Genomic DNA, 23276 nt, shown 5'->3' on the forward strand with positions numbered 1-23276 from the left:
GACGGCTAGGTATTTGCCCATTGAGCTAGGCTGCAGGGGATTTTCAGAGCAATCCCTCTACAATGTCCGTTGGTGTTTTAATTACACATGCAAATAGGAGAAGAGCTATTGGTAATTCCAGTGAGGCAATGGAGCAAAACTTAATGATCTACTGGCTCAGGAGGACTTGGTCTACGACTGCAAGCTCAATTCCACCGGGACACAAGCAGAGGTCTAATCGGCCTCTGCTGTGCTGCTTGCACGCTGGTGTATCGTCCAGACAAGTGTGGTGATGGCTCAGGTTACACATCTCTTCATTGTCCAGATCATCAGTTTGCTTCTCTGTTCACGTTCTCTCTTGCATTTTGAACGTTTCCTCTGGTGGGGAAAAACGCTCTACAAGTGGATGATTTAAGCTTGGTAAAGAGACTATACATATTGTCAAAAGCCACCTTCCCTTGCTGCTGTTTCCCAATGTCTCCAAGCGAATTGCATACTAGTGTTGTCAGTTGGCATGCAAAAGGGTGTTGATGATGTGGATCCAGGTGGGGCTGCACATTGGTGGTGGAGGGGTTTCCCATTACCTGTAAAGTGCTTTGAGTGGAGTGTCCAGAAAAGCATTATATAAGTGTAAGCAATTATGTGTAACAGCTGTGAAAATGAATTGCTCAGGCCATCAGCAACCCAAATGCCAGCCCCAGAAAACCTCAGCTTCACTAGGATAGTTATGATGACACTGGAGGGACAAATATCTGCGCTGGACTTGGCAAGCATTATCCACTGAAGCAGAAATTAACTTTGTATTTAACCTTTCCTGCCTTCTCAACAGTTTTAATGTATATTTATGGGCAACAAAACAGTGTAATAAAAGCGGGTTTTTGTTTCAAGTCCTAGCACTCTAAAGAAAAGATATTTGCAATCCCCGGTTTATTAAATCGCCAACTAAAATAAGATCAAAGGTGGATCCCGTGTTAGATGAGGTTTTTGATGTCATGGTACTGCAGTAAAATGTATGATGGGTGAAAAATAATGACTAAATTGCTTTTTGCTACACTTATTGGCAGTACTGGCATTATTTCACATATGACTAAAAAGTATTTGGAAATTTCACGTGTTTATTCATAATTCAATTTAACCACAGCAACGCTTTAGAGACAGCAGGACTATCCTGTTTGGAAATGAACTGATAGGTCCTTCTTATTTTAATTTAACTTTGGAACTAGCACCTCCAACTGTTCATCGTAAGAAATGAAAGGACCAAATGTCTTCTAAATTTATGTTATCTCCATCTGCCATTTTAATCTTAAAGCTGCAACTTTTTTAAACGATTAAAGTTGCAAGTTGCAGTCACAGCAAATGCATCTCAACGTATATGCACTCCAAATTACACCGAACTGGAGATACAAGATTCAGCTGGAGCAACGTAAAATCATATCCACTGTTTGAAGACTATTGTAACCATTTTTTTATTCCACGTGTACGCAGTGATCAGAGCACATTATTTATATTCGTGGATAGTGGATTTCAAAATGTGTTTAGTGCCCTGCAATGGGCGATACATTTTTGACGCAAAAATGTGAACTGCGTATTTTCCAATTCCAGTCAGCTAAAAGGTCATTTAAATTTTAAAATATGAAGGATGGCTCGACTTAGAATAAACCTCCAACGCAGAACACAAACAAGGTGCTGGGCACGTCCCTGCATGTTTCTGAGTAACTGATTACACAATCAATTAAATTAATAACCCGAATACAAATTTAACTTGAAAAATTCTCTGTTAATATCCTATACCTACTACGGCTTGAAAAAGAGTCAGAAAAACTGCTGGTTTTCTCTGGATTTTATGAGCTTTCATAACCCGGTACACAGGGAATACCCACACCAAATAAGTCACGTCACGCATGCGCCTAGGGGCTGATCTCCCACTCCTGACTTCCTGTTGGTTGTTGCTTAGCAACACTAATGTCTGCCTGTGAGAGCGTGGGTTAGTGTTCGCCGCCGGCGGCAGGTACGGTTGACAGCCCGGTTTAAAGGCTGTCAATATAAAGATAAATAAGTATAGCCACCGCCGGTGGAAACAAGCCGATACGTCTGCCAACGAGAACATTTCACGCGCAACAGATGATGAAGTGCAGTGGTGCATCGAAAAACGGACGACCGGAGTTATGAAGGATAAGCGTGGGGCATGAAACCCGCCTCTTGCACGGGCTTGTCGGCTCCTGTGCGCGATGGCGATGCCGAAGCTGGTGACGATAGCCGCGGCCAGCGACCTGCGAGACCGCAGCCCGTCCAGCCTGCAGCTGCTGGAGGGGCTGGGGGCGCTCGGCCAGCACATTCAGCAGGCTAACCTGAGCCTGGCCGCGGGGAAGCCCGGCGCCCTTGCGCCGCGGAGGAAACACGGCGGGGCGCCGTCTCCGCACCTGCAGGGCAGTAAGTTTGCGCAGCGAGGCTGGTAACAGTGTATATACCCTCATATCGATGGGTCACATCCTCGGATAAGAAAATAACCTGTCAAAGTGCTTAGCACCTCGGTCCCCCCCCCCGTGTCTCTCGGTTCGCTGGAGATGTCATTCTGTTGTTATTTTGTATTTCATTCTGTTCTTCTGTTTCGTGTTCCATGCTTTGTATCGTTATTTGTCGCTTGGTAATGCACAGTTTTCAGGATTCAGACGTGTACCATAGGTTAATGAGGATCTTCAGACTGGACAGCAATGAAGAAGATGAAGCTTAAGTAACGTTTTCTTCTGCAACAGCGGGTGGCAGGTTTGCTTTTGACAGAAATCGATCAAAAATGTAATATGTAAAAGGTAATATAAAGAATGTTTACACACTGTAAAGATAGCTACACGGAATCATATACACCATATTAACAAGAAATATATACTGTGTATGTTGTAGACTCATTCCTCGCCAAACGAGCTCCAGTATTTCTGCTTGTAGGCGAAAAAAAGCAACTTTAAATTCCCGTTAAATACATGTAAAAGTCTCCGTTTCATTTCAAGTACACGTACTGTAACGGGAGATGTTGAGTTCAGGTACTTTTATGGTGTATTTGAATAGTTTGACAGCATGAAAAAAAATTGCTATGTATGTTCCCTCAAGCAGAATTTACCCACACTTCTTTTTATGCAACCTGTTATGTTGGAAGTGTGTTATGAATTAGTTATGTCGAGAAATTAAAATGTCCATGATCCCTATAGTGCGCAAGAACAATAAATATGACATAAACTAATCGAAATGTCTTGCTAAACAAAAAAATATTATTGTAACGCTTACGGCCGTCAGGTACTGTGTAAGAGCCGGCGTACCAGAGCAGGTGACGTCACCGCCCTTCCCTATGATAGCAGGACTACAGCTACTGGGCTGGATAGAGATCTCTCTTTAGCTCACGGGGCTGGGTCGCTGCAGAGAGACGCGGAAGTCCCGGGTGCGAGCCCCGGACAGTGTGGGGCCGACCTGATGCGGCAAGGGCGCCCGCCAGAGCCCCCGTTGCGTTACATTATGTTAGTAAATAAATATTGGGCAGTCAGTACACAATAAAACCCGTACCTGAAAATAAGAGCATCTAACTGGTGATATCCATACTGTGCATACTGCGTATTATCAAAGTAAAACAATTCATTGTATAAAATATCACAATTCGTGAATGAATACTCTTTTTTATAAATTATATATTCAAAATAAGACAACATCAGCCACTTGGAGTTCGTTTTTATGAGGGATGTTATCTTCGTATAAGAAAAATAGGCATATATACGCACGGCTCGTTTAAGCGAGTACTCTTTAGTAAAGTGCTCGTTTAACGGGGGATCAATGTATATCCGATGATATGATTGTTAATATGTTAATATCATTATACAAAAGCGTTTAAGAACACTGGACTGGATCTCACAGAACACGAAGTGTGAACGAACAGAATTGATTGAGGGGAAGACTGGATCATTGGATAAAGTCGTCAAGAACGGGAAAGCATATCAGCCACACAGTAAAAAATAATAGTCACTATTAGACACGCTGAATGTGTATTTTGTATTCTTAAATAAACCTTCAAAGAGACTTTTGTTTCCTTTTAAGGATTAAAGGACATAAGGGACCCAGAGGCCAAATGTATCATAGAAGGGTAAGCATGGAGTTCAGGTGATTTCATCTGTCCTTCGAGATCTTGCTCTTGCTTGAATGTTTTTGTTTTTTGCAGTGCAGTTAAGTAATTTTTTAGTCCAGCAACGGTCCATCACTCAGTAGTTTGTCCAGAGCATTGCCATTTTGTTCTTTTCGCTCTTGGGATGATGTCATGTACTCGTGTTTGTGCTCAAATCTTTTACATTTTTCTCTTTTTGTTTTAAGTATACATCATACATCTTCTTTATTCTTCTACAGTTTTTTGTAAACAGTATGTACTCGGGGCGCAGGATGTAAATCCATGTTCTTGCGTGCAGCACACATTGGTTGCTCAGCAAACAAAACATCTCCCTGAAACTGGCTGTAGAAATCTATTCCTAATTTTCGGAGCATTAGGCATTCCTGTGGCAACCTGCAGTTTTCTAAACTTCCATCATTTTTCTTGCTTTAAGAAAGTACAGTTGGCACCACGTGTTGCAATGAAACGAGAGGAAGAGCATGATGGCTGATTAGTAAACACAGCTCTATCGCTCTTTCGCTCTTTACTCTGTGCTCCCTAACACTCTCCCCCTGTGTGTTGCAATTTGTCCAAAACGCTGCAGCTAGAGTACTAACTCGGACCAGACTTTGGCAGTATATCACTCCCCCACTGAAGTCTGTCGATTGGTTGCCTATGAAATCATGTATTCAATACAAGATCTTATTACTGACTTTTAAGGCTTTAAAAAAACTGGTTCCATCATACATCTCTGAACACCTCCACGTTTACGCTCCCTCCCATAGGTTCAGTTCAGCTGAGACTGAGACGTATCCGGGACTAAATCTCTGCCTTTGGTGTCGTGCCTTTTCTCCCACTGCTCCTTTGTTATGGAATGCCCTTCCTCAGACTCTGCAAGAGAGAAATTCTTCCATCCCTTCAAATCCAAACTAAAAACTCACCTTTTTATCAGGAGACCTATGTCTGATAGCCCTACATTCTCTCTGTATGAACCTTTATGCTCTTGTTTTTTTTTTCTTTTACTTTTTATTGTACTTTTTTGTTATTTTGTTCTTTATAACGTTGGGTTTGGAAAGGAGCTTTATAAATTAAAGATATTATTATTGTGTTATTAATAACCAGTAAAGATTCCTGTGATAAAACACTGGCCGCAGTGCTACCCCACTAGTAATTCAAGCTCAATGATTAAATGGATCTTTTTAAAGAAAATACTATTTTAATTTTCATGTTCAGTTTATTATTTATTTCTGTGCTATAGGTCCAAGTTTTCTTCATTGGTACTGAGAGATTACCAGAAAGTGACTACAAGTGGCTTTGAATCCAGATGCTCTGACATGGAATTATCTGAAAGACCTTCTCTGTTTCACAAGAAGTGGAGGAATGACATGATGGAATTCAAGCATGATGTCCAAGGTAACTAACAGAACTGTGTGTGCCATTCATATTTACTGTACTAGAATTAATGTAATGCAATAGTTATTTTACTTCATGGAATTAGTGTGTGAAAACAGCAAAATAATTTTTATTTCCTTTTAGTATAACTAGAGCATAGTCATGCCAGACTATCGGTTAGATCCATCTTAACATGTATTAGAAATTACACTACATAAAGGGGATATGAATCTATTCAAGTTATTTTCTTATATTTTCACATCGAGAGAAACAGATTGGTTTGCCCATGTCTGTATCAAACTGACTGCAGCCTAAGGTGTCCTCCCACTAACTCAAAGCTAGATATGGTCATTATAAACATTAAGTAGCTCTGTGTGTGCGTCATATCTGATTGGACTTAATCCTGTAAAACCAAACCAAATATAGTCAGCAAATGTGCATGAATAGCTTTGTAGATGGTTAGACATTTTGTTTAATACTGTACCTGCTGTGTACAAAATAGGAGGACTTTATGTACCCTGTCATTATGTTTCCACTATGTTTAAGAACACACATTTTGTAAGTTCCACTTTAAAACTTTTGTGTGTGATAGTATAGGAAAGTACAGAGTGTCGTAGATGTCCAGTTGTAATATGTTCCCATTACAAATCACATAAAAGCTAAAAACACAGAAGAAAACAGAAGAATACATAGATCTGTGTTACATACAAATACATGTATAAGTATAATACAGTTTTTTGGAGAGGATGGTTAAAAATAGAAGTTTAAAAAATAAATAAAACTGAACGCTTTGAACAGAAGTGGAAGAATGGCTGTTAGCATTTAAGTTCACCAGCAGGTGGCACTCTATAACTTTTTACACTTTCCCAGAAAGTCTGCGCTGAGAACTTGAGCATTGGAAACGTTTGCCTTTTTACCTATCTTTAGTTTTGCACACCATTTATTTAGTTAATGTTGCATCATAATTTGTTACGTCAAAGCTAATGATTATAATAGATAAATGCTGTTGCTTTAAACTAATGTAAGAATTTTAAAAGTAGCACAAAGCTGGGTGGTGCGGTGGCTCTGTGGCTCAGGATCTGTGCCTGTGGCTGGAGGGTTGCCGGTTTGTATCCTGCAGCCGGCAGAGGAATCCTACTCCGTTGGGCCCCTGAGCAAGGCCCTTAACCCCAACTGCTCCAGGGGGGCTGTATAAATGGCTGACCCTGCGCTCTGACCCCAAGCTTCTCTCCCTGTCTGTGTGTTTGTGTGTTTCATGGAAAGCAAGTTGGGGTATGCAAAAAGACAAATTCCTAATACAAGAAATTGTATACGGCCAATAAAGTGATCTTAAAAATCTCTTAAAACTAAAGCAATAGATTAAATAATAAATATATCTGACAACTTAATATGGTTATCAACCATGTACTGTAGGTGACTCTGTGGCTCTGTGGCACAATGGATAGTGCATTGGACTTCTAGATGCGTAAATGATTCAACAGTACTGGGTTTGAGTCCTGGCGGAGTCACATTTTTACTTCACTACTGACAACCCACTGAAGCTCAGCAGGTGTGAGCCTGGCCAGTACCTGGATGGGAGACCTCTTGGGAAAGCTAAGGATGTGTAGCTGTTAATGGAACCAGTAGGTGGCGCTCACCCCGCTGTCTGTGTGGGTACTAATGCCACAGTATAGTGAGGGGGGTATCATACAATAAAAAAAGGCACGATCGTTCGGGTGACACGTAAAACCGAGGCACTGACTTTGGTTTCTGCTGCTGTCGCATCCTCCAGGTGGGGGATACACATTGGTGGTGGTAGTCCCATTGCCCATAACAGCACTTTAAGTGGAGTGCCCACTCACTATGTAGGTTTAAGTATTATTTATTTAAAAGTATTACTGGGTTAATTTTAATTCTCCAGGGTCTCTGATGAGTAAGAGTAGTAGTAGTGTTTGAGTGGAGTGTCCAGAATAGCACTGTATATGTGTATTATTATAAATATTACACTTTTCAATTCCTTCTTCCTCCTGTTATAAAAAATAGTAGTGCTAAATATATAAAGCCTGGTATTATTTTGGCACTAACACTGGATTAACACTAGGATGCAAGTGTTATTTTGAATCTGCACTAGGGCTTAAAACATCATGGAGTAGAATAGAAAAAACAATGAAAATGTAAATTGTAAAACGTATGGTTTATGTTATTTTCCCAACATTTTCGTTTGCAGAAAAGAGATTACCCAAAGCAAACTCTTCTGCACCTTCACTCCCTCGTGACTTCCTGATTCAGAAGTCCAGCCCTGTCCACAGGCTCTCCCTGCACAAAGAGCTCTCCCAGGGTCCTTCAAAGCCATTTGCCTCTAGGTAAGCAGGAATGTAGAGTAGCTCCTTGTCAGGACGCTGTTTAAACATTTTTCTTCTTCTACTCCTTTGGATTGGTGTTTCCTTGATACATGAAGATTTTTTCCAAGAATAAAAATAAGATTATCCTTTTGGAGGCAAAGGAATTATAGAATGCCGCATAGAAAATCGTTTCCTGTTTTCTTGGGAATAGGTAAGCAGTTAGAATGTGAAATGATCTACACCCAGACAGCAGTTGAGGACATTTTCTGTTTGTGATTAAGACATTGCTGAGTTTTGCAAATACAATAAAAATACAATAAGTGTACTTCATTGATTATCACAGTGAAGAAAATCAGGCTAACATTTTTATAGAAGAGGTATATCTTTTAAATATATTTTTAATCAAATAAAGTAAAATGCTTTTACACTACATTTTAAACAAATGCTTCAATCACCACTAAGAAAGGGTTCAAAGTTAAAGACTATCTTGGTCACTTAGGGGTAATTTGACCCAGATCAATTTGGCAACCAGATCGATTTAAAGGAAAACAACTAAAATGCACCTACAAATGTATTAGGAACAAGTAATAGGTTTATTCCATGCTGAAAAAAAGAAGAAAGAGAACACAACGTTTCGGCCGAAACGTTGTGTTCTCTTTCTTCTTTTTTTCAGCATGGAATAAACCTATTACTTGAACAAGTAATAGGTTTATTCCATGCCGAAACGTTGTGTTCTCTTTCTTCTTTTTTTCAGCATGGAATAAACCTATTACTTGTTCCTTTGCAGCCTACGCATGCTGACGCAGCTACCCACCTGAACTACAAATGTATTAGATCATTGTATAATGATAATTTTCCTCAGAACATCTCCATAATGCCACAGTGCCACCTGAAAAAAGTTCTCACCTTGAGCTGAAAAGACAGTTCATGCTACTACAAGAAGCTGATAAGCTGAGGTTTCTGTACTGGCATATTCTCATGCATCACACACAGAATCTGTAGGCACAGAGAAATGTTTGTGGGGAAACCTGTCTTGTACAACAGAGTGTGCAATGTATTATATATTCATTACTTTAAACAAGAAAAGACAAATCATGTTTTAAGATGTTTAAGAGAACACAATCTTCAGTCATGGAATAAGACAAAAAGTGGTATACAGTCTTTCATTTCACTATCTTCACTAACTAACTTAATATACCTTTAAAAACAGAACATTGAAGTAAAATGATATTAATCCATTTACTAAACAAGTACCATTTTCCTCTGAAAGCTGAGAGTCCTACATTTTTTAAATTATCTGTTTATCTTTGGGTTGTAAATTCCATTGTATTTCTCATCTGCTGTGACTGAAGTGAAGAAATTCCATTCTCATATTTCAGTTCCTATGTAGGATGTGATCTTCCTTCTGTACCAGAAGTTTTCTTGCCAGCTACTACCTCTCCAGCTGTCAAACAGCAAAACATGTCTGTAGAAACCTGCATGAACAGGTATGGTACTTGAGTTTTAAAGGACATGCTGTGTTTAAAGAAACTTCTTGAAGCATTTTGTTTAATTTGTATGATTATATGATTAAATTCGCTTTCATTATTGAATATATTTTACTCACATTCTACACGCAATTAAACATGATGCAGTTCTTTGTGTGTGAGTAACATCTAATTGTAACCAATCCTGTAAAATAATTATTCATTTACAGGACATGCTGAGCATTGATTCTGTATGTGTATATCTAATTACATGTTTTAAATGAGTCCCAATTACCTGTTCTGTTATTGTCTGCAATTATTTTTTCCCTAAATGTTTAATATCTTAATTTTCTTAGGCCAAGAATAAGTAATAGATCCTGCAGTTTATTCACAATTGGTGCTCTCCAGAAATGTAAGTAAGATTGTTTAGCAGCTTCAGGTAATTTCTTATAATTTATAATATTGTTTTTATAAAAAAAAGGCCTTAGTTTGCTTAAAACTCAGTTTTGTAAACATAACCTCAAGGAGGTTGTTCAAAGAGATGACCTGACAAGACATTAGGAGCTAAAAGTAAACCATGAGATTTTTGCATCAACCTTGATTTTCAGAAATGAAATCAAATTAATTAATCAAAAGTGACATACAGTCAGATAATAAGCTATGTGTGCATGTGTGCTTCCCCTTATTCCACACCCCCTGTTGTTTGTGTTTAGTTTCTGTAGCTACAGAGTGTAATGGACCTTACCTACAGGAAAGGCAATCTTAGGATCACCCTGATGAGTTTTTATTTACTGCTTGCTATTTTTTAATTTCTATTAATTTCCCTCTTTTCAAGCATTAGAGGTCATTGAGTGTATTCCTTTGGAAAAGGACATTATTTTCATTATGGGGGATCCATGCGGATTAAAGATGCTTTTGTAGCACAAATAGATACTTTCATACAGTTGTGAGTGCTTCCTTTATTTCAGGGGTCCCCAGTTTTAGATCTAGATGGCCGGTGTGTCACCAGCTTTTCAGTCCATCTCAACTATTAATGATCTGAATCAGCTTGTTATTGGATCAGTTTAAGGGGTCGTCCAGCTGTTTGGGCACTAGTGCAGTGTTACTTTGATACGCCCACAGGTGGGAATGACACTATTTCAGATACCCAGAGCAGGTGGGAATTATACTTTTAGGCACGGCGACAAAAAGTGTTTTTTCCTTCTGCAAAAGTTAATTTGGTTGCATGTCAGGCAAAACAACTGACTTGGAGTATTCTGAAACTCACGGAATGGAATACGGTCGTTACAGATTACAAATTCTGTTTGACCTTTTAAGACCTGAAAGCAAATTTCTAAATATGCCACGTGAAGAAAATTGAAATCAATTAGCCTGTGACTAAGAGCTTGGCTGGAGCATAAAACAAGAAGACTCAGTGTTACTAGAGGACCAGGGCTGGGAACCAGTGTACTAGTTGCTTTAAAGAGAATGGGGACCCCTGCTTTATTAATTATTAAGGTTCCTTCACCTTAAAAAAATAGTGTGCTCTGTTTGGTAAGGCTGTCCGTGTGCTTGTTCCATAGCTCATGTCTATGCCGATCCTGTCCCTGGAGCCCCGACTTCTTTCATTCAGAGGCTATCAGAAATCTCCTATCTGGAATGTGAGACTGTGCGACAGGAGAAAATTAAAAAGCTGAAGAAGGGCAAGAAACAGGAATCCTAAGGAAAGCATAACAGAAAAGGAATATAACCAGCAAGAGGCAAGAAAGCAGCTTGACTTATGTAGTGCCAAAACTGAACCTTTCACTTTTTTCTTCTTCTGCAAAATAAACTGGTGCCTTGTAGAAGCATAGTTTTATATTTTTAAAAGCACCTTTGACACGTGTTTGCTTCGAATAATGGCTCTGAACTGTGGCTGAAGCATTACCCAATTTTTATATGCATTTTTTATTTTCAATTTTTTATTTTACGGTAAAATGAAAAAGGTTGTTTTAGCTAGGGAACATGAAATACAACTTGAAACAGTGGGAGTCAGGCAAACATTTTCATCTATGCACTCATTCTGTAAGAAACCTTTTTTTACAGTGGTTCCATGTTCTGCCCTGAATTGACAGACAGACATGGCTCACTAAAATCTAAACAGAAGAACAATAAAGGATTATTACAAACTGATTACATATCACTGAAATGAGCAGTGATTGCTTTAATTTTTGCTTCTAAGACATTTAGTGACCTTATTCTTCTTTGGAAGCAAAAATAACTTCAGGAAAATAAACAAAGATCCAGAATATTTTACAGATGATATCACTGTGTTTTATTCTGAGGCCACGTCTGCACACGTTATACGATTTACCTGTCTGAAACTGAATAAGACAGTAGCCCATGTTAAAAAAAACCTTTCCCTTTAATAATGTTACTTTTTTCTAAATGTTCTCTGTTGCATTACAAGACATATGGGCTATCAAGTTATAAATTACACAAATAGGAAATATAGCACAACTCAAAACTGAGAATAGGAGACACTTTTTTAAGCAAAGGTTTGTTGGAGTCTGGAAAAAATTACCCAGCCATGTTGTTCATGAGATACCTTGAAACAATTAGCTATTAGCAACCAAATGGCTTAGATTGGTCAAATGGGCCTGCTCTCATTTCTAACTTTTCGTATATACTGTATTTTGTTTTAGTTAATCACTTCTAAAATCACATTAAATCCAACAAATAAAATGATAGGTTTAGCAGTAAACTATAGGTTATAGAGTGGTTATACCACTTGAATAAGACCTGATAAGACAGAACAGATGTTCCTCTCAAAGTCATACTGTATATTGCTTTCAACTTTCTTCCACCTAGCTAGAGAGATAGCATTTGCACAGTTCTTTGAAAACGATCATAGACTGGACCTGCTCATGTATTGAAATTACTTTGACCAATTACATTGGTAATCACTGCAGAAGACATGGCTACTATTACTATTAGTTCATTGTGTTGTCTGATTTCAACATATCTAACCTTCTAAAATCCAGAGCACGGTGGTCTTAAGAGTATTTATATAATAGCATGGTTTTCGTGAATGAAACTTGGTCAGCTGCTCTGAGTACATTCCTCTTTAGTGGGTTCACTTGTTCTCTCTGCTTCTGACATCACCATCAGTGAAGTATACAGTATACTGCTTGGACCTGTGAAAGTATTATATTCATAGAATGAGGTAGAAAAATAAAAGCAGTTCAATATCATTGACTTCACAGCCTTTTCGGAGTTTTCGGTGTTAAGCACACCTACTGTACATAGTGGGAAACGGTGGACAACAGTTTTATTCTTAAATTTTACATTTTTAGGTAATCAAAATAATTCTGTTATATTGTTATATTGTTATTTCATTTTTATGTATTTTCTTACATATTTATGTAATATTTTCATCTTTTTCTTTCCATCATGAAATTATGCCCCGAATTGTTCCTTTGTAGCTTGCCTAATAATGCAGTTCCTCTTTTTAATCCATAGATTTTGAAAAATAATTAAGTCTGTAAAAGAACAGGTTGATTTATAAATGTAGCAGATCATCTGCCAATTTTTAAAATAAACTGCCAGATTTAAAAATAAAAAAGATCAACTATTACAAATCTAAAATGGCCAGCTGGTTAGCCTTGCAGAGGCTCAGCTCTTCTGTCCTTCAGACTCATATATTCTTTGCAAAGTCCTAACATTTCATGCTTAATAATAATCAGAACATACTGTAGATAAGAAACTGCAAGAAATCCTTTAATGTATTATCCTTCTTACACATTCATAAGCTATCTTCTAAGTTCTATTAACCTTTCATCCAGAACAGCAGCATTATGTATAAAAACTCTTAAATTAGATAATACTGAACTGAGCACTGAAAAGGAAACATTTTCTCCAATAGAACATGGCTTTGTTCCAGTTTTACATGGTAGTTATATAAACACATTGTGGGTGGTAAAAAACAGAAAGGAATTCATAATGAAACATCATAGATACAGGAAAAAAGGCAAACAGGCATGAAGTGCCTTTCCATGTCTAAAGAAGTTTTTTTTAAGTTACCTCAGCATAAAAATGCTAATGTGTGAATATGATGTGAATCCTGTTTTTTCATCCAAGTGTCCGTGAGCTGTCTGAATATCGCAATAATTTTGTCCTAGAATCTTTGTGTTGCAGCATAATGTAATTCGTAATTAAATCAGGGCAAATTCTTCTGTACATCCACGTTTCTCAACCTCAGTCTGCAGATTAGGAGCAATCTCTGGAGCAATGCTGACTGCCTGACTCACATTACCAATTAAAATGGATTCTTAATAGCAACTGTTTCTCTTTAGCCCAAGTGGTCATCAAAAGAGGAGCACCTAAGGGAGCTGGCTCCTAGTACAAAAATAAGCGAGAAACAGGGTTCAAGATGAGGTCACACCTGGGTCTTATTGCAGTTTTATCTTCTTTCTGTTGTGACAGTTTGGAGTTTGGAGTCCTCACTGGTCATCCTCTAATAGTAGGTGGGAAACCAGCCTCTGGAACAGGTTGATCCTAATAATATGATGCTTTACTCCCATACCATTCCAGCATCAGGCTTTGGAGCCTTAGCTTCCAATGCAAATTCTCAATTATCCCACAGGTTGGCTGGCTGAACTTTTGTTGTAACAACCTGTGGCCAAAGGAAGCTACAGTTTAACCCCCAGTCAGTCTCTCAGTCTCTCAGTATACCAATCAACCAGTCGATAAAATACTGAAAGCAGGTCCTTCAACAACAGACCAAGAGCTGTGCTTGCCATGATCTTTTAGATTTTGAGAGACAACCAAATCACTAGCAGCTGGGCTTCATCACATAGGAAACAAACACATCATCTAGCATTTAGTCTACCTGAAAATGTAGCTTCCTCCTGGGAGCAGGGTAGAGGAGCTCCAAACTTTAGCAGACAGGATTATAGTTGGTAGACACTTCTTGTAATTCTTATTCCATAATATACTCTTTCAATAACCCTGGAATTAAACACTTTTACCACGTAGACTGGTTGAATACGTTAATATGTGACCATAAAAGCCTTCTCTGTCATTGCTGTGGCATCCTAAACCTTTTTATACCTATAATTCATATTGTTGTCTGCATTAAATCCTTGACATTGTGAATATTAATGGTCATGCTTCTGTTTGTTTTTGGTTCTGTTCCAAACCCTTTTGAATTTCCTTCACTACTGACAAACTGCCCTCTACACCATTAATTTATTTCCATGTATAATACTGAACAGATTGTTTGGTGTACTAGTGTCCATAAATCAGAAAGAACAGTAGTCTTGATAGTGCTCCCTGAATTACGCAATTGAGTGATGTCGACAAATATTGATTTCTGCTTGGTAAAATGTTTATTGATATGAATTATTATTATATCCTGTCTTTGAACTCTGTATGTATGGAGTTTTGTTTGGAAGCTGCAGAAAAACATGGACACTTTCAAAGTCGAAAACAATGGGTTTGTATCCAAAGTACACACGAATCACAGCAGTCATGGAGGTACTGGAGGAATAAATCAAAATATGAAAACAGTGGAAACAGTGGAGCAGAGCAGCATATGAGACGCATAAACACTGTGTGACATCTGTTAACCCAGAGGAACTAGGCCTGAAGAACAATCTGATAACCTACTTGCTCCTATTCAAATTAAAGTTACAGTAAGGAACGAAGTTCCAACTCTGTCAGAGGCACCGAATTTGAACTATGTCTCTGTGGGTTACATCCTTTTTCCATATCTACCCTTCCTTTCGGGTTAAAATGCATCTTTCTGATTAATAGATTAATATAATTAATGTATAAGACTCTGACCCACCCACCTTCCAGCCACAGGGATGCCAAAATCATTTGCTGTGGTGGGCCAGATGTGATTTACATGGAGTTCAAGCGGGCATACATGCATGTTATTAATTTTGTTGCGTTTTTCATTTTTACTGTTTATTTTTTAATGATACTGTAAAATATTTACAGCCTGACGGTTTTGACGGAAATGCAAATGTTTGGATGGAGAATTGAAAGGTATGTTAAAGAGAAAACAGATGGTACAGGTTTAATCTTACTGTTTTTTTTAAACTTTTTTTTCCAAAGGTACTGTAGTTAACCGTCAGTATTTACTAAAACAACTTACGAGCAATGGAAGCTCTATAGATGAATTTTACACATTCTACATTTCAGATGAGGGGTGGTTCTAGTTAGAAAAAACATTGATTCTCCCACTTGATATGTTTTTAAACATTTTTTATTCTACTCAAGTTTCTCTTCCGTCTTCTCAGCCTTTTTGTTTTTCATTTCTTCTTCCTTCTTCCTTTCTGATTGGCAGGCCGGTGTCAATCAGCACGCTCCACCGTCACCCTTCCCCCCAGTTTGGTAGTGGGCTGACATGGGGTGGAACGCTAGACCTTCAGCAATCCTGGATTCTTCTTATTAATGAAAGATTATTCTTTTTGCTTATTTCTGTTCTTCAAATAATCCTTTGGTACCATCGCAATTTAAAGAGAAACTGCAGTCCCAATTTCTTAAACTGGTTGTTAAATCTTGGTAATAAAATAAATTCGTTGACGGCACAGAAATGTTTTTTGCATGAAGTACAAAATCGTGAACTTTGTGAAAGTACTGTGAATCGCCATGTTGTCTAACTCTGAGAGAATCTTGACATGTTCGGCCCTTCCTGCTCGGTAGTCACTGTACTGATTAATGTACTGTGATGTACAGGTGAACTAAGTACAGGTTGTGCAGCAGATATTTTACTGCAGAAAATTTCCAACGTGATCTGCATTCAGAGATAACAATTAAGTTCCATTTATTAGCAAAACCATCTGGAAGTCAAGAGCAATATTTCTATTGGATTAAAAGAGATGTATTCACAAGCCCGCTTGTTTACAATGTAACCACAACAAAAACAGAAGTTTTGTTGCTTCGTTCTGAATCTCAGAACATGGCCCAAAGCATATCTGGAAATTTCAGCCATTTTGTCATGTAAATTGGAGGTTTTACAAATACTGCGTACAGTTTACTTTTATTGCAGTTCTAAAAGCACTCATCAATACTGATCCTTTCTGACACCGAAATATAAAAATAGCTTTGCTGTTCCCCTTTAAGTGCCTTTTAATCATTATTATCTCAATAAAGCCAGGAGCATGATCTAGACATTTCTCTTGTTTTTCTGGGCTCAGAATCACTGTGGGGCCATGCAGTATGGGGTCTGTTTGCTTTTCAGGCGTTGCCACTTTCACACTGATAACAAACTTCCCATTCTTTTTCAAAATGGCATGTAGGTCATTTCATATGGTCTGATGTGTCTGATTTGTTCTGTGAATCCTATAGGTTTGCTTTACTGTTGTAACATTACTGCATGTTTGCTTAATCCAGAAGCCAAGTCAGAATCGAGCCAAACAGTTTCAGACACATATTTGTTAAAATTCAGTTTACAGATCAAGGACAAGAAGTGCCATGTTCTCCCTGATCTTACTCTGTCTGTGATGTGTCTTTCAGCTTGTAAAGCGTGCTTTATCCATTAACATTGTATTCTGATGGTGAAGGTAAAATTGTTTGTTGCTGTTGCATAAAAGAAATCATTTACTGAGAATTTGTAGTACTTTTCAAAAAGATATTGAAAAGGAAAAATGTTTTTGATGGTTGGAAGCTGAGGAGAGTAAATTGGACACACCTGCCTTGAGTGACTGCTTGAACTCCTGTGGAATGGAATTCCTCAAGCAGAAAAAGGGCTCATCTGATTGGCCCTGTGCATAATTGCACATTCCTCAGAAGCAGCAGTCAGAGTACATCACCAGTCTGGTGGAGAGGCTGCGGGCTGTTTCTAAGCTCTTGTGTTTCAGGGAGGGAGTTGTAACAGGAATTGTCCCTAATTAAGATGCTATAGGAAATGTTATTTTTATCCTATGCTTTAACACAAGGAGCCAGCTGGCAGTCCTAACATCAGTTAAATGTTAAGGAGTTGAAAAGAGACAACTTGCAAGGATATTGTTATGGATAGGATTTAATGAAGACAGATGGCTCCAAAGTTAATTTAGTATTTTTTAATATTATAAGCCACTGGCAGTTAGTATTAATATCACCCTGCAGCTCATAACTGGCAACCCACTGAAGCTCAGCAGGTGTGAGTCTGGCCAGTACCTGGATGGGAGACCTCCTGGGTAAATTAAGGTTGCTGCTGGAAGTGTTGTTAGTGGGACCAGTAGGGGGTGCTCACCCTGTGGTCTGTGTGAATCCTAATGCCCCAATATAAGATGGGGATACTATACTGTAAAAAGGCACTGTCCTTTGGATTAGACATAAAACTGAGATCCTGACTCTTTGGTAATTAAAAATTCCATTATGCTTCTCAAAAAAAGTAGGGGTGTTGCCCTGGTATCCTGACAGAATTTCCTCTGGCTTTTATTGATCATGGCCTCCAAATCTTCATTGATGAACTGGCTTCATCACTCTTCCTCTCCCCACTGATAGCTGATGTGTGGCGCAGTTTGGTTGCTGTCACATCATCCAGGTGGGGGCTACACTTTGGCAGTGTTTGGGAAACCTTATTACCTGTAAAAGCACATTGAGTGGGATGTAAGCTCAGTATATAGGTTAAAGTATTTAATGGGATTCCTGGTTTAGCTTGAATTCTCTAGAGTATCTGTAGAGTAATAGATTAGTGCTGTCTGTAGTAGAAATGGGGTGCCGGTTATTAAGTTGGGTAACTAGAATTGGAGAGCTTAGACATTTACCCATTCCAGAGCTCCCAACGATTTTATCAAAGATCAAAGTGTTGTCTTGCAGGAGAGGAAGAGAATTAGATTGTGCTATGAATACTGTACCTCTGTATAATGAATAGACATGATGTACTGTAGGTAAATTCATTTACTGTATCATCAACGGGTTTGATCAATACTGGCCCTGCCGTGAAGTCACAGGCTAATAGGGTGTATGGCTAGTGTTGGTACCAGTAGAAGCGGTGCATCTGTGCTGCTTGTGAAATGAGTGCAGCTCGCACAGCCCCCTCTGGAATTCAGCGAATACCTCCTCCACACCAAAGAAGGGGTCCTCTGCTAGGGCAGGGTTTTACACTGAGGGAATTGATGTCACTTCTGTAACTCACTCTGTGCAATGAGCCCTGTTACTCATGCTTTTCTTTCCAGGTTACAGGTACTGTCCTATGGCATTCTGCTCCTGTTGCTCATATAAACTTGGACAAGCATGTTCTCTTTGGTCTGATGCCACATGATGTCCAAGCTGATCCCACAACAGCTCAATGGGGCTAAAGTTGGGGGAGCAGGGCATCTGCAACACAGCATTACAAGAAACTCCCCAATATTACTCGAGGAACATGAGGTGCATTGTCCTGCTGGAATGTTGCCACGTCAGGATGAGCCCAAAGGAAGGGCAGCAAGTGAGGACTTGATCAGTGTAGCGCCGTGCAGTCAAGCTGCCATCAGTCACGACAAGTGAAGTTCTGAAGGGGCTACACATTCCTGCCTGGACCATCACCCTTGGACAGTCACATTCATCTTGGTGAGGTGTCATGACTCTCCTAGACTGGGGCTTATCGTTAATGGATTCTTAAGCAGTGTTGTTAGGTTAGACATTGCTGACTGTGAGCGATTTCAGATGGCAGACAACTTTGTCCAGCTTCCACCATATGGATGGCATTATTGTCAGGACCACACATAATCAAACACCAGACCTTTCCCGCAAATGTCGATGCATTCTCACGACCACAGACAATCAGACACCAGTTCTTCCCAAATCCCCCGAACGCCGACGTATTAACTGCTCATCCAGTCGCACCTCTCCCTCTTCACCGAAACCCTCTGCCTCCCAGTATACTCAAGGGCTCACCACCATCACCACAAGGGTCAGTATTGGTTTCATCAGTGGAGCCCCCGTTGTTAAACTTCAGATCCTCTGGCTTCCTGACCTGTGACTGAACCTAGACGACGATTCTTGATCCCTGGATTTGGCTAGGTATGCCTGGCTTTTTCTCCATACCTCTTTTTTCCCCTCTCTCTCACTCAATGCGTGGGATCACTAGCTTTTTTGCATTGGGTCCATCGAATCTCATTTTTGGCTACAGTGCCGTTACAATGGTTCTCTGGTAAATAAGCATACTGGTTCCTTTCTTGATTTATTTTTTGATTATCACCAGGTTAAATCACCTCATCACTGTGCCCAGTCAATTCTCATGTTGTACTAAGTGCTTCAGTGTTAATGGAACAAAGACTCTCAAGTACACTCATCATGAATGATCAATCAATAAAAATTACACCAGGAACAATCGATCAGTATTCAAAAGCTGTATATTTTATTTTTCTAAAAACATGCATAAATAAAAAAATAAGTTTCTTTTGAACTCTGCATAATACAAATCTTGAAACTATGTAAAACATTTTGACAGGGGTCTTTTCTTTAAAAGCATTGTTTTCATGCAATACAGTATGAAAGGAATCAGCATGTTTTCTGTGGTTGTTTTTTTTTTACAAAAAATATTTCTTCACATCATGAGCTTAAGCATCATCCGAACTTGCCCGTCACATCACACTGTATTGTGCATTCATCAGCCTCATCTATGGTATCCCATGAGACATATGTTGTCAGCATTACATTAAGCCTTTCAACATGACAGTGTGAAACTGACTAGACCTGATGTCAAACATACTTAGTAAATAGGGATGAGTGGGAGAGGAGAAGAATGATGTGATTTTCCACTTAGAAAGTAAAAGAACAGTAAGCCTTTGTGGCTTTTAAAAGATGTTATCAAGTATGTGATTTTTATTCTGAACAAAAACCTAATTCACATTATTTCCTAAAGATGGTTAAAATGTGTTAGTAACTTGTTGAAGAACAATAAATAACCAGACTCATTTATCTGAACAGTAAACAGACTGTTAATAACATACAGTACATAATTAGGCATGTGGACTGGATTTGTCAGCAACAAAGACCAAGGTTTTCCAGTGTATTTTCAGTTTTACTGAAGGAAATCCTTTGAATAATTTTAGTAAGCTGAGTCTACTGTAGGTTATATATTAAGTATGTTTAGTGATGTGTATGCAAAATTATTAAATAAATAACTGTTTTGTAAAAGGAGTATATTATACCATATTTATTATTTACTTTTCAGAAAGATTTGCTTTCTTAGGCCTGTTCCTCTCCTAGACATTTACAGTGAGGAAAATGAAGCAAGTGAAGCAAGTTCAAATTGAATAGTTAAATAAGGGATAGTTAAATACCAGCCTTTTTGATAAAAACTCACTGTTACATTTTATTCCAAGGATAGAGCTAGAGAGACTATCCCTTCTTAAGTGGTCATTGTGTTTCACTCAGCAACAGATGTAGGGCAGTGTTGGTCTAATGCCTGGACTTTGTCTGTACATGATGACCTAAATTTCCTTGGACACAAGGAAATGCAGATGCAGATATGCTTTTGCTCAATATGCAGATTGAAGACAGTTGCATGTAAAGACTCACTTACAAACTGTTAAAAGTCTACTTTGCTAAAAGCTCTTGCATCCACAAACAAGGACAACATTACAAGAGCACTTGAAAGAAAACTGTTACAGCAGGCTCAAACGGGAGCTAAGATTAATCTGCTCAGCAATGTTTTGAGCTGCTAATAAACATGATGATTTTCACACAAAGAATCCAGTCTTTTTACCCTTCTTAGGAATTTTGAAGTAACCAGATGAGGTCTCATTGACTGTTGTGTGATAGGTAAAAATAACTACAAAAAGCATTTCCCAGATTCAAATTAATATATTATCTTCTGTTTGTGGCTCTGCCCACAGCATATGAAGGATCCTTTTGAATCAAATGATCCGAGGGCTGTTAGAAAAGGATGTATTCTTTTCGCTTTGATCATTTGAAATGAATGGTTAGGAAATGCCCTGAGAATACGTGAGGACCACAGAATCATGGTTGTGCTGGTGACACTGTTCCTCAGATATTCAGTACAATTCCTAAGAAAGAACTCTAGACGTTCTTGCTAAGGAACAGGACATTTCTTATTCATTACCTCCAAGGGTATTCCCAAACAGTGCTACATCTGCTGTGCTGTACTTCTAGAAGGAAGCATATACTGTACTAGTGTGTGCTGGGGGGTGGGGGATTTGGAGACTCAGAAAAACAACTGTCCATTGGTGTGAAAGTAGGAGCATTCCTTTGTGTTCATTGTTTGCGCACAGAATGGCAAGAAACCATGCCATTGAAGAATGTCTGGAAGATAGAGGAATGAGATTACATTCTGATTGGCCAATGATCTCCACAGAAGAAAGGTGCAGTCCAACACAATTTTAGGGACACTGTGGGTTGCATAAAAATGTGCAAGAGCCATACTGTAGCTAGACTGAGTGGAGCTACTCACTGCTTGTGCACTGATCCCTGGACCAGCAAAACACAGGAACCTTCTAAACACTTTGAGTACAGATATGTATTTTATGGATAATTAGACATCTTTCAGATCTGTAACCCTGAAAAGTCATCTCTATCTTTAAAACAAGCAATTGACACTACAACGAGGACTGCAAAGCACTGCTGTTGATGTACAGGAGAGTTGGAGATACAGACCTTGCTGACACTAGACAAAGGCTAACAGCAGGTGAAGACAGTGCAGTGCCAATCAGGTTCACTTTAGAATGGCACCTTGGCCTCTTACTCTGGAACCTGAAATGTAGTCTAAAGGGAGCTTGTGTGGCTCTAAAATAAAAGAAAAAAAAGCTTTGCTACAGTACCTTGCACTCGATTGGACAAGATTCCATCTATTTCATCACACATTAAAATAGTGAACATTGGTAAATCTATAAATATTCTGGGTTAATCAATGACTGAGAATAGGAATACCAGCTGATAATTGACACCATTCTAAGTAATAGGAAAGAACTTGTTTCTAGACTACATCCAGCCACAAACACAGTCTGTGACTCCATAGAATAAAACCTTGCATTTATAAAGCTATGTCATACCAAGGTTTTCATAATACAAGAAGCACATAATGCTAATGCTTGGATTAAACTCGATTGCATTCAGACAGATTTCACAAAGGATTATTATTAAAGCTATGTTAATGCCATCTGACTAGGCTGAATGACCCTTTTCTTTGCCTGAACTTTCAAATTATGTCAACAGACAAAGAATTTCCCACCACTTCGTGTTACAATCAATTATGTATCTCATACAGTTTAATAAAATTCTACATGTTGACCATCCATCTCAAACGCAGCAAGAACATAAAAAGTACAAATTATTTTGTTCAGAGATGACCCAGAGAACAAAATATTTGTGTTTTTATGCTTCCCGTGGCATAAGAATGACATTCTTCAAAAACACACAGTCCAAAAATTAACACTTCAGATTCTTCATTTATCCAACTGACAAAAATATGTAAGTGACAGATTTAAATAGTAATTGAATGCCTTGCTTGGGCTTGATTCTCCTGGGAATCCATTTTTGTCCTTGTTGATGTTGGAGAACTAGCAGGAATCCAGTTTGGATAAAAGAAAATAGTGGCAGGGGAATAGGGGTGGGTGGTGTAGGAATTAAAAAGAAATCTGGGAATCTAAAGAAACAAATAAATAATGAGGGACTTCTCTCTGACCTTTTCAAGTATCACAGTTGTACTTTAATTTGGAAGTTCAAAAATACGTGTTGAAAGGTATAGACTAACAAATGCGTGATCGACCGAAAAAAAAACCTATAGGTCCAAATTGGCAAATTGACCTTTTTGAGCCAAAAAATTAAATCTTTTGTGTACTTCACTTAATTTGAATCGGTAAGGTTAATAAAACAGTGCGGGAGTGAATGTGGCTCTTCTGGGTGTATTTGTAATGGCTGATTTCACCAACAAAGAAAATGGGGACACTATACTGTAAAAAGGCTCCGTCCTTCAGATAAGAAGTAAAAGCAAGGTCCTGACTCTCTGTGGTCATTAAAAATACCAGGGTGTTTTTAATAAGAGTACGGGTGTAACCCCGTTGCCCTTTACCAATCATGGCCTCCTAATAATCCCCATCTCTA

General features: G+C 38.6%; 1 protein-coding gene across 1 annotated transcript; it reads left to right on the forward strand.

Moving 5' to 3' along the window:
* Positions 1-2213: 2213 nt before the first annotated feature.
* c6h8orf89 (chromosome 6 C8orf89 homolog) lies at positions 2214-11159 on the forward strand. Its single transcript, XM_088919258.1, has 7 exons — positions 2214-2409; positions 4054-4099; positions 5355-5509; positions 7695-7830; positions 9189-9296; positions 9632-9687; positions 10838-11159. Exons 1-7 carry the CDS (start codon positions 2214-2216, stop codon positions 10975-10977), a joined length of 837 nt encoding a protein of 278 aa, XP_088775384.1. The 3' UTR covers positions 10978-11159.
* The last annotated feature ends 12117 nt before the right edge of the window (positions 11160-23276 follow it).

Source organism: Atractosteus spatula, chromosome 6 (assembly GCF_055471065.1).
Source record: "Atractosteus spatula isolate fAtrSpa1 chromosome 6, fAtrSpa1.hap1, whole genome shotgun sequence".
NCBI classification, from domain to species: domain Eukaryota; kingdom Metazoa; phylum Chordata; class Actinopteri; order Semionotiformes; family Lepisosteidae; genus Atractosteus; species Atractosteus spatula.

Bases quoted from the DNA above. Each gene is read 5' to 3' on its own strand.
- c6h8orf89 (XM_088919258.1), top strand. From the start codon at position 2,214: ATGCCGAAGCTGGTGACGATAGCCGCGGCCAGCGACCTGCGAGACCGC. The intron at 2,410-4,053 runs GTAAGTTTGCGC...TTTCCTTTTAAG, and splicing joins GTCTCCGCACCTGCAGGGCA to GATTAAAGGACATAAGGGAC. The intron at 9,297-9,631 runs GTATGGTACTTG...TAATTTTCTTAG, and splicing joins GTAGAAACCTGCATGAACAG to GCCAAGAATAAGTAATAGAT.